We start from the raw sequence: 12,458 nt of genomic DNA on the forward strand, positions 1-12,458 counted from the left end.
TTGTCTTTACTTTATGTGAGAACTTTTTTGCGGTGTATTCATGCACCAAAATTAAATATTACATAAAACATTTGTGAATTAAACACTGTTTCCTTCCAATAAACGCGCAACAAATATCAAAACTGGAATTTGTTGCCGTAGGAAAAGTCACTGTGGGCCTTTTTTTCTTATACTGTGTATTAAATTACTTGCAAGTGGTTTATTCCGCTGTGGCGATCCCTGATAAATAAGGGACTAAGCCGTTGTGTGCATACATTTTTGATGTACGTTTCCATTAAGCATTTTTATACGACATTCCAAAGTACGCATAAAAATAGGTGGATAGAAACATAGCTACTCATTAGTGGACTGTTAGCACCCAAATTCATGTTCAAAGTACTAATTCAGACTAGCTAGAAATTGGACACACTGGATATTCTTTAAGTTCTTACTTCCTTTTGGAGACGGCTGGTGTTCAATAACTAGAGAATGCCCCGATTCTTCTTTCTGACAGTCTGCAGGGAGACTTTAGAAACCTAAAGAAAAGCTGTCTGCGTATGTATCCTGCAAAAGAGAGAAAAAAAAAAGTGATTTATCGCTAAACCAAACCCAATCCAGACACACTAGACTATTCCAATCAGACACACCTGACTTGTTGCCTGGAAAGCATGGCGTGCTCCCTGGCTTCAGGCCCGTCATGTTCAATGGAATTATATTTTTAGTCTACCCTGCTTTATTGCATCCTAAAAATAAAACCCAGGCACCAATTTCTGGATTCATAAAGCTTGGCTCGGACTCACATAATGACCTCTAGACGATCGCTGGATGTCTTACTCAGGGCTTTGTTGTGTGACTTCTATACCTTGTTGTCTTTAGGTACTACACCTCCCTAAAACCCAATGTTTAGTCAGTAACTACTAAATAGAAGAGTAAGAAGCGTACATCCTGCTTAATGAGGATAAGCTAAGAATAAAGGCGAATTGTATAGCATAGTATCAATATAATTACACAATGTATAATGTTATTCTGTATTTATTGCTTTTAGTTATCATTTTCACTGGATGCTCAATGATAAAAGGGTTTATGCAATACATAGCCATGTGGTGATTCCTATTTTTAGATAATCCGTTGAATTAAATACTTTATAAATGGATTTTGCTTCATGTGCGTTGATTGTTTTCTATTTTTGTGTGGAACCTTATGGACACAGACTATAAGATATGATTTATTCATGACAAGTGATACACTTTATGCATATTATGTCACATTTAAGGAGATAGTTCACCCCAAAATATTCTGTCATCGTTTATTCAACCTTTTTTCTGACTTCCTTGATTTTGAGAAGCACTTAAGATGATATTTTTCAAAAAGTAAACCAAACCACCATTGACTTCCATTGTTCGAACAAAAGGAAGTCATACTGGCTTGAAATGACTTTAAATGAATACAATATCCGTTCGTTTTACATTCACACTGTTTATCCACTTGTTAGGTGTGACCTCACGCGAAGCGGCTTCCGGGTCCAATCGCTCTATCAAACTGTATGGGGAGACTTATCAAATAGTAATAATAAATGTAAAGCGATGTAATACTTTCAAAAATCACCATCACAAAATATATATATATATATATCCATGCCTAATATCCGATGGCCAGAAAGTGATGCATTTTTTATAAATTGTTAAAATTTTGGTACTTGTGATGCAGCAAGTCCAGAGATTGTAGTGTACACCATAATTTTATATAAAATACACTTTAATGTGTGATATGACTAAAAAGTGGCCATAAAAGAATATTTTCTCAATTCAAATAAGTAGCGGCTTGGACCCGGAAACAATATTCATAAGTCAACGATAAATCACTACTTAACCAGCGGATATGTGCAGGCGCAGACTACATCTTCAGTAATTTTGGAGGGATTTGTGTGAATGATGATCATTTTGATTGCATTATCTGTAAACAAAACCTTCCAAACACGCAAATGACAAACTTTTTTTAGTACATTATTGTTGTGTGACCCTTAGTTAACAAGAAAAAGGATTATTTTAAAATAGTTAATATTATACATAAATACAATAGTGGCGACACGGTGGCTCAGTGGTTAGCACTGTCGCCTCACAGCAAGAAGGTCGTTGGTTCTAGTCCCGGCTGGGTCAGTTGTTCGTGTAGGTTTCCTCCGGGTGCTCCGGTTTCCCCCACAAGTTCAAAAAAACGTGTTTCCCAGTACTGGGTTGCGGCTGGAAAGGCATCCGCTGCGTAAAAAATAATAGTTGGTGGTTCATTCTGCTGTGGTGACTGCTGATAAATAAGGCAATAAGCTGAAGGAAAACTAATGAATGAATATTTCATTGTGGGAATTATGATAGTTTTGACATCATCTGCAAAAAAAACTTCCAAAAACACAAATGACAAACTTTTTTATTTTTATTTCAGGACATGTTGTGTGACATACCCTTAGTTTATTTTAGTTTATCGGTGCTTTTGAAAACACTATTGGTTGGGTTTAGGGAAGGAGAAGAGTGGGTCAGTTGATCGGTCAGTCAGTCAGTCATTCAGTCAGTCAGTCGACAGCGGCCTCTGATAGATTTAAGCAAGAACAGCAGGTGCGAAAAGCACTTACGAGAGAAATTTTAGATCTCAAAAAGTGTACACAGCAGCATCTGGTGTATTCGCGAAAACAAAAACTGCAAAAAAACAAAGCTCCTGGGACGCGCTTTCCAGAAATGTATATAGCGTATGAGCCTGGGTTGTATATACTACAGTATATGACTTGGGTCTTCTATATGGTTCAATATACATATACTGTGGTATATACTTGTATATCATGTTGAGAGTGTCTGGTTCATTTAGCGATGAAGCACAATAACTTGTTCTCCAAAAGAGAAGCCATAAATGTGGGTAATCTAACGTTGTCGGTGGTTGGGAAAATACAACCTTTATCACAACTTTTCCATCTAAACATGACTTAAACTTATGGGCAAAACTGGAATATCGCATAAAACATTTGAATAAATCACAGTTTCCATTCAATTAGCCAAAGAGAACAAAGTCATCAATTCCCCCATAAACTGATGGCGAATATCAAAAAGAAAAAATGGAATTTGCTGCAGTTGGAGAAACCACTGTGGGCCTTTTACCATATATAATACATTACTTGTACCTCCGAAGATGAAACTCACTGAATGCGCTAGGCTTGGGTGGTATCCAAATTTTGATACAATCAAAACCTCCACCCTATTTTACCTTGGTATATGGTATTATTGTGCATAATACAAAAAATTGCGATGTTAGGCTCAGACATTGTCACCAAACTGTTGGCTTGTGCCTAAACAGTTTAAAAACTGAATACCGTATATGCGAACTTAGGTTTGCGGTCACCATTTTGTTGCACAATTTGAAAATTGCCTCATCCGTATTTACCGCCTCTCCCTTCTTGTTCAGTCGAAACCCCAAATACTTCCAAACTGCACAGGTTGAGTTCTTTTTCGAGACCAGGTCGCTTGGTGCGAGACTCACCATCTTTCCTCACCTCTCTCTTTCTCCTCCATGTTGTCCCATGATGACAGCCACGCATACACATTTTTAGGACTTAAATAAATTATATTTATTATAGGTGCTTTTTTTATGACGGTATAATGCTATTGAAACTGATACCATTGCTATTTTTAGATCCTGCGGTATACCATATTACAGTATTACCGCCCACGCCTAGAATGCGCATGGCTTTTGAAGGTGCGAGACGGATACAGTTCTCTTCAAGATATATAGTTCTCTCACATAACAATACTGAACCACTTTCATACTGAACTTTGCCGAAGAGATTTTAGAATGACCAAAACAGCAGATGTTTTACAATGTGGTCGGTCCGCTGGTTTGTCCAGTAACAGGGTGTCCGCGGGGTCTTAAAAAGTATTAAAAGTTGATAAATCAATTATGAGAAAATTAAGTCCCTTGGTTAGTGCATTGACACATGCACTACGGTGCTCGCGGCGACCCGAGTTCGATTCCCGCCTCGTGGTGCCGATCCTTCCCCTCTCTCTGCTCCCCACACTTTCCTGTCAATACTCTCTACTGTCCTATCAATTAAAGGTGAAAACCCCCAAAAAATAAAAAATAAATAAATAAAAGGCATTTTTGTGAGGTCTTTAATTTTGTTCAATCATTGTGTTTGACTCCAAAAAAGCATAAATATATTTATTTTCCTAATATTAACAACAGCGTGCTTGATCCACGCGATTGGTTCGGGCCGGGGCGCGTAAAGCCAGGCTCCTCTTGGTGATGTCACATAATTTGCGACAAATGCGGGAAGGTGATGTGACACTCTACACATGTAGCGAAACCATAGAGCGAAACAGACGGCAAAATAGGAAAATGTAAGTTTGGCTATGGGCGGCACATTAACAATGCGCGCGGAGCTTATCTGGGCACTACACTGCGGCGAATCACCACTCACTGAACTCGAGCTAAGGCATTTCAGATATTTTCAAGTCGATGTTTTCGGATTACGACATAGCTAAGACATTCACCTGTGGCAAGGACAAAACTGGTTACATCATGAGATTTGGGCTAGCACCCTACTTTAAGCAGCAACTCGTTGACACCATCAACAAAGCTGCCACGTTTGTTTTAAAGTTTGACAAGTCTCTCCATCAGTCAACAAAGGAGAAGCAGCTCAACGACCGTGTTCGTTTTTGGGATAGGAAAGGTAAATGTGTCAGATATTTTGATAAATCTTGCCTTTAGTTTAATTTATTCATTCAAGCTTTGTTTCTTCCGAGTTTATCTGAGTTCTGTTGCATGGTTGTGCTCCATTGATTCATTTAACTACAACTGTTTATTAACAACCGTTTAAATTAAAAGTTTGATACTGATTAGAACTTGAAGCGGCAATGAGGTCTTAAATAATTCTGAGAAGGTCTTTAAAATGTCTTAAAAGGTATTGAAATCACCTTTAGGATTCCGGCATATACCCTGAGTAATGTCATCCCATTCCGGCTCTTTTTGTTATCACTTGACTTACTTTCATGAGCATTCTGGAATTTATTTAATAAATGTGTTTCGATCATAAATCAAATTTTAAAAAGTATCCTACTCAATTGTGTGTACATTTTAAAAATTTATGTGCATCTTAAATTTCCATGAAGCATTTTTATGCGATATTCCAAAATGTGCATAAAAATAGGTGGATGGAAAATAGCTAGTGTGAATTTAGCTAGATTGTTTTCTACCCTCTGATCATGTTTTGTGTTATAGCTAATTAAAGACGTTGAGAGATTTGCTCCCCGGATTGATGCAAGGTTAATAAGAATAATTGCTGCTGATTTGCTCTTATTCATTCAGGTTAGGGGAGTTATTGTTGAGTCTCCGGGAATTCTAATTGCATCCACACTGACCCTTCAGGAGATTCTGGAGGCCAAATAACTGCTACAAGTTTTATTAAAGTGCATTGATTCTGGCTTAACATCAAACAGGCTTGTCTCTAGAGTGCTCTGCCAAGAGCGCCATTTTGACCCAAGATGTTGGGCTTTCAGCAAACCATTATAGGGGACAGGATAAGCTTTAACCTAGCAATTATTGGGAGCAAGTAGTGACACATCAAAGCGTTCCGATATCTTCAACCTCACATCTGAAAGGCAGCTTGATATCAGACGCCACTTGAGGTTTGGACTTACATTGTCTTTAAAGACTGTGGCAGTAATGTTGTACTTCTGTTATTCTGAAGTGGTGTTGACTACAAAGGCATACTATTATGTAGCATTGTTCTGTGCCTCTTTTTGTTTGTAGGCCTCCTATGATCTTTATGCAAGCCTGTGAATCATAAAAGAGACGCTGTAAGTCTTCAAGCCTGCTAGCATCTCCATAATTCTCTGCATTGCCAAATGTGTGGTGTGGTAGCTGAGACCTTCGCTTGCCCAGTCAGCATTATGAAATGCACGATTCCTTTTGTGGACGATGGCAAATGGGTGATCGTACGTTTTTCACTTTTTTGTGTGGTGACGATTGTTGCTCCCTCTTCCCCAGGATAGAGTTTGTATTAATCTTGCTACAGGAAGCTATGCCGGCAGTGCGCCAGAATGTCTGCATGTCATCCTCTTTGTGCTTTTTTGTTTCGTCTGTTTTTTGTTGATCATGTTTGTTCTAGTCCTCCCAAAAAAAATTGCCGAAGGAGTTTGTGGTCTCTGGCATCAGGCACATGTTAAACTAAAGGCAATCTTTTTGCGTGCTGTCAACAGGTCAATGTCGGGCTGGCATTGAGATTGCAGGTTTTGCATGTCCACCGAACACTGAAGGACTGTGGTGTTGCTACGAATACCGCTTGGCACCTGTCACATATGACACTTTTGGCTTAAACTTCTATTAGCATGCGTGTTAAGTGGTGTCTTGCCCTGTGTTGTTAAACAGATGACGTTTCCATAAGACAATTGCTTGATTTTGCTTCTTGCCTTTCACTTTTGAAGGTCTGATGTCGTGGTCCTCTGCTTTTCCATCGCCAATCCCAACTCCTTACACCATGTTAAAACCATGTGGTACCTCGAGATAAAGCACTTCTGTCCACGCACACCTGTCATCTTGGTCGGCTGCCAGCTGGACTTGCGCTATGCTGACCTGGAGGCAGTCAATCGAGCTAGGCGACCATTATCAAGGTACCAGTAACTAAGTGAGAACTTGTCTATTGCTTTGCAATACCTTTGCAACATTAGCCACTTCCACTATCATGCGGAATGGTTATAAGAATAGTCAGGAGTTAGGGGTGTGATGAGTGGGTGGGATGACCATATCCCTTCTAGATGAGACAAGACATGAGAACAAAATGAGATTTTTAGACTTTAAATAAATCCTGAATAATATATATATATATATATATATATTTGGAACCTCTTGCCTGACTCCAAACCACCATTCAAACTGCCTTTGCACCAACCAAGACATTCTCAAGAGAACAGTCAGATCTTGTGAGACACATCGGATCTTGACAGATCTTGTGCCACAAGATCTCGTGAGACACATCAGATCTCACGAGATCTTGTGGCACAAGATCTATCAAGATCCGATGTGTCTCACATGATCTCTGCCTGAAACCGTATCCATGCTGACTGGCCTGGATTTGCATGGAGTTGAATGGTTAACCAAAAGGAACTGTTCAGACTGATAGTAGAAAAGTGGCTTTTCTGTCAAACTCTGTCCACAATATTTTTATTTGTTTACACTGAAACATCTGTATTGCTTCAATCATCTTGCTAAATGTGCATATAAATGTTCCATAAAAGCTCACTAGATCAGAGGTCACCAACCCTGTTCCTGGAGATCTACCTTCCTGTAGAGTTCAGCTCCAACCCTGATCAAACACACCTGAATCAATTAATTAGGACCTGAAGCAGCACTTAATAATTACAGACAGGTGTGTTTGACCAGAGTTGCAACTGAAATCAGCAGGAAGGTAGCTCTCCAGGAACAGGGTTGGTGACCTCTGATCTAGATTAAGGTGGATGTGTCCTCAAAAAACAGCATAGGCGCATAGATATGACACAAGATCTTAATACATTAACTTGTCTTTCACAGGCCCATTAAACCTGGAGACATTTTGCCTCCGGAGAGTGGAAGGGAGGTAGCCAAAGAGCTTGGCATCCCATACTACGAGACCAGCGTTTTTGACCAGTTTGGTATCAAGGATATCTTTGATAATGCCATCCGAGCAGCTCTCATCTCCAGACGTCACCTACAGTTCTGGAAGTCTCATCTGAGGCGAGTCCAAAAGCCACTTCTGCAGGCACCATTTTTGCCACCCAAAGCTCCTCCGCCACTTATAAAGATCCCAGAGTGTCCAGCCAAACACCGGGATGGCCCGAAGCAGCTTCTTGAGACCCCTCTGTGTGCTGATGTTATGTTTATCATTCAGGAGCACGTCCACTTGTTTGCCCACAGAATCTACCTGTCTACCTCATCCTCCAAATTCTTTGACCTCTTTCAGATGGACTTTTCGGACGAATCCCAGTGCTTGGTGGTAACTGAGCGTCACCGCCGGGATCAGCTAATGCGCACACTAAGCCTGGACACAGAAGAGGATGTTATGGTTCTCCCAAATCTTTCTCCATGCTCTCTTCGAGCATCCAAGAGTGATGGTACCCTCAAAATGATGAGTTTCAGTGGGATGCACCGGCGCACCAGGCTTTCCCTGGCGTCTTGGAGCAAGGCTTTCTACAGCATCCATAAGGAGAATGTGATCAACCCGGTCACAGGTACGCCGGCTCTCATGACAATCGTAAAGATGGATCATTCCATCCACCATGGCCCATTCAGCGCGGTCTTACGCTTTCTCTACACCGGTGAGCTAGACGAGAAGGAGAAAGAACTGATGAAGATCGCTCAGATTGCAGAGATCTTAGAAGTGTTTGATCTCCGGATGATGGTGGAGAACATCATGAACAACGAGGGCTTCATGAATCAAGAGATCACAAAAGCGTTCCACGTGAGAAAAGCCAACAGAATCAAAGAGTGTCTCACCAAGAATAATTTCACAGGTACTGAGAAACTCACATATTCAAGTGTGATTCAACATGATTATTACATCTGCCACAACATCTGAAATTTGATCATTCTAGTTCCATGATCCATGCTCACTTCCATTGAGCAGTACAATTCGGTACAGTAAGAAGTACCAAAGTAGCGAACAATATCACATTTTTGGGACCCTTTTGTAAGAGTACCTAGCACAGCAGTGCTGTACCAAAAGTGTGGAGTAGGCTTGCTGCCAAACGCTATTGGTTTACAAAGAATTGTCACTTGTGCGTTCAACAATTTAGCCGTTTTTAAATATACAGCTAAATATTGTCATTGTAATAATAATAATGGTATGGCAGCAAAGTTCCTTGATTATTACGATGGATCTAGAGCAATGGTCTCAAATTCAATTCCTGGATGGCCACAGCTCTGCACAATTTAGCTTCAACCACCTCCAACTCCATCCATCTATCCATTTTCTTTTTTTGGCTCAGTCCCTTTATTAATCTGGGGTCGCCACAGCGGAATGAACCACCAATTTATCCAGCATATGTTTTACGCCCTTCCAGCTGCAACCCATCTCTGGGAAGCACCTCCAACTCACACCTGCTTAATAGTCTCTAGTAGTCTTGAATGCCTTGATTAGTTGGATCAGCTGTGTTTGATTAGGGTTGGACCCAAAATGTGCAGAGCTGCAACCCTCCCGGAATCGAGTTTGAGACCTATACTAGATCATAAGTCTCAAACTCAATTCCTGGGAGGCCACAGCTCTGCACAGTTTTGCTCCAACCCTGATCAAACACAGCTGATCCAAGTAATTAAGGTGTTCATGACTATTTTGAACGCTTCAATTATTTAGATCAGCTGTGTTTGACAGGGTTGGAGCAAAACTGTGCAGAGCTGCGGCCTTCCAGGGATCGCGTTTGAGACCTTCGATCTAGAGTATAGTTCCTAGACATATCAGCCTAGACAATAGCAAGTTTTAATTTTCCATCAGTCTCAGCACATAATTTAACTACAGAAGAGTCAAGTTTACATAGGAAAATTATTGAAACTCTTTAGTTATTCCTGAGTGAGATGCTAATGGTCTAATCCGATTTAATGATCTATGCTATGCTAAGCTAAAAGTGCTCCCACCAGACTCGGCTGAATAGACAAAAAAAAGGTAAAACTCAAGTGTTTAACCCTAGAAGAGTTGTAAAATGAGCCTATTTTTCAAAAAAAGCTTCCTTAGAAACTTGCAGTTCAGCTGTGTGGCTAACCGTTTTATGGAAATCACAAACAAATACCAATACATGGAGAAAAATCAATGTTTTTTTAAGTGTAGTATAGTTCACACAATAGACAGTCAAGTTGTATGAGAAAATTCAAGACACATTAAAAAATTGTGCAGGGTTCCCAGCATTAGTCGCTTTTAATAAAGATGTCTGCCAAATACATTAATGTCAATGCAATTATAGTCACAGTATAGCTAGTATACACTAGAAAATAACAATACAATGTAGCTTTCTCCATCCAAGACGCTTGCTGTTTTGGGCAAACTCTTTGGTTATTTTTGAGTGAGATGTTAATGGTCTAATCCGATTTAATGATCTGTGCTAAGCTAAAAGTGCTCCTGCCAGACTTGGTTGAATAGATTAAAAATGGTAAAACTCAAGTGTTTAACCTTAGGAGAGTTGTAAAATGAGCCTATAGGAAGAAGGATCCTTTAAAATTCTTTATAGTTTGCCAATGTGGCTGACCGTTTTATGGAAATCACAACCAAATACCAATACATGGAGGAAAATCTATCGTTTTAATGTGTAGTGTAGTTTACACAACTTGTGCACACAACAGAAAGTAAAGTTGTTGGAGAAAATTCAAGACGAATTCGAAAACTGTGCAGGGTTCCCAGCATTAGTTGCTTTTAATAAAGATGTCTGCCAATTACATCAATGTAATGCAATTATAGTCACAGTATAGCTAGTATACACTAGAAAATAACAATACAATGTAGCTTTCTCCATCCAAGACGCTTGCTGTTTTGGGCAAACTCTTCGGTTATTTTTGAGTGAGATGTTAATGGTCTAATCCGATTTAATGATCTGTGCTAAGCTAAGCTAAAAGTGCTCCTGCCAGACTTGGCTGAATAGATTAAAAATGGTAAAAGTCAAGTGTTTAACCTTAGGAGAGTTGTAAAATGAGCCTATAGGAAAAAGGATCCTTTAAAACTCTTTATAGTTTGCCAATGTGGCTGACCGTTTTATGGAAATCACAACCAAATACCAATACATGGAGGAAAATCTATCGTTTTAATGTGTAGTGTAGTTCACACAACTTGTGCACACAACAGAAAGTAAAGTTGTTGGAGAAAATTCAAGACGAATTCGAAAACTGTGCAGGGTTCCCAGTATTAGTTGCTTTTAATAAAGATGTCTGCCAATTACATCAATGTAATGCAATTATAGTCACAGTATAGCTAGTATACACTAGAAAATAACAATACAATGTAGCTTTCTCCATCCAAGACGCTTGCTGTTTTGGTCAAACGCTTCGGTTATTTTTGAGTGAGATGCTAATGGTCTAATCCGATTCAATGATCTATGCTAAGGTAAGCTAAAAGTGCTCCCGCCAGAGTTGGCTGAATAGTTAAAATAATGGTAAAACTCAACTGTTTAACCCTATGAGAGTTGTAAAATGAGCCTGTTTTTCAAAAAAATGTTCCTTTGAAACTTGCAGTTCAGCTGTGTGGCTGACCGCTGTATGGAAATCATAAACAATTACCAATACATGGAGGAAAAGCAATTGTTTTTATATGAAGTGTAGTTCACACAACTTCAATGAACGAAACGGCAAAATCCAGAGATACTCAAAAATGTTCCCAGAATAAGTCGCTTAGACTAAAGATTTCTGCCTAATACTTTTAATGTAAACCTAATTATAGCTAGTACATAATAGAAACTAACAATATAACGTAGCTTACTTTATTTAAGCTGCTTGTTGTTTTATTAGAAACAATAACTGAACTACAGAAATACTGATACTACTTTTGGTAGTAGTTTATTTCCCAACACTCCATGTTGATGTGATAGCCCGTGAATTTTAGTGGTACTGAATAAAACAGAAGAGCTCCTCATGGTGTATTTTGGACTCTCTTTGCAGATGTGGTGTTCAGGTTGGACGATGGCACCATTAACGCCCACAAACCACTGCTGATCTCTAGCTGTGACTGGATGGCTGCCTTATTTGGGGGCTCTTTCATGGAGAGTGCAAATGACGAGGTGAGTGCGAAAAACAGTGTTTAATGAGCTCCAGTTAGGGCACTGACAAGTCTACATCTTCATTTCGTCCTTAAGCATTAATAAGTCTGCCAGTTCTCTAGCAGATGGTACAAGGTCACACACCGCTCAGACATTTGCATGCGCTTACATACTCAACTAGACGGGTGCTGACACTTTTTTACAGGCGCCGGCTTGCCAACAATTGCATCAAATTCTTGAATAACTAAAATAGTCTGGTTGTGGTGTCTGCAACTGACGGATTGAATATATTTCTGCAGTGATGAATCGCCTGTCAGCGATGTCTTGACCTTTGGAGTGTGTAATGCTTGTCTTGCAAGACATTTGATTCGCAAAATAACAGGGGGTTATTGCATTATGAAAGTGTCATTTGTTTTGTATTTTGTTTGGCTTTGATTTTTTGTTTGCTTCATTCAATAATGAAATTTGCTGTTAATTTAATCTACACCACCTGACAAAAGTCTTGTTGTCGATCCCAGTTTAAGAGCAACAAACAATAGCTTGACTTGTAGTGGATCATTTGGAAAAGTGGCAGAAGGTAGATTTTTCTGATGAGTCATCTGTTGAACTGCATCCCAATCATCACAAATACTGCAGAAGACCTATCAGTCAAGTTTGGTGAAGGAAAAATCATGGTTTGGGGTTACATTCAGTATGGGGGCGTGCGAGAGATCTGCAGAGTGGATGGCAACATCAACAGCC

At 39.6% G+C, this 12,458-nt stretch overlaps 1 protein-coding gene across 1 annotated transcript in view; it reads left to right on the forward strand.

Annotated features, from left to right (window-relative positions):
* Positions 1-12,458, forward strand: part of rhobtb1 (Rho related BTB domain containing 1) — a 42,545-nt gene that overhangs the window by 10,432 nt on the left and 19,655 nt on the right. The window contains exons 4-6 of the mRNA XM_056469815.1: positions 6,438-6,623; positions 7,540-8,498; positions 11,620-11,738. Coding sequence (XP_056325790.1) covers positions 6,438-6,623; positions 7,540-8,498; positions 11,620-11,738 — 1,264 coding nt within the window. The remainder of the gene's footprint in view (positions 1-6,437; positions 6,624-7,539; positions 8,499-11,619; positions 11,739-12,458) is intronic.

Source organism: Danio aesculapii, chromosome 12 (genome assembly GCF_903798145.1).
Source record: "Danio aesculapii chromosome 12, fDanAes4.1, whole genome shotgun sequence".
In the NCBI taxonomy this organism is placed as follows: Eukaryota; Metazoa; Chordata; class Actinopteri; order Cypriniformes; family Danionidae; genus Danio; species Danio aesculapii.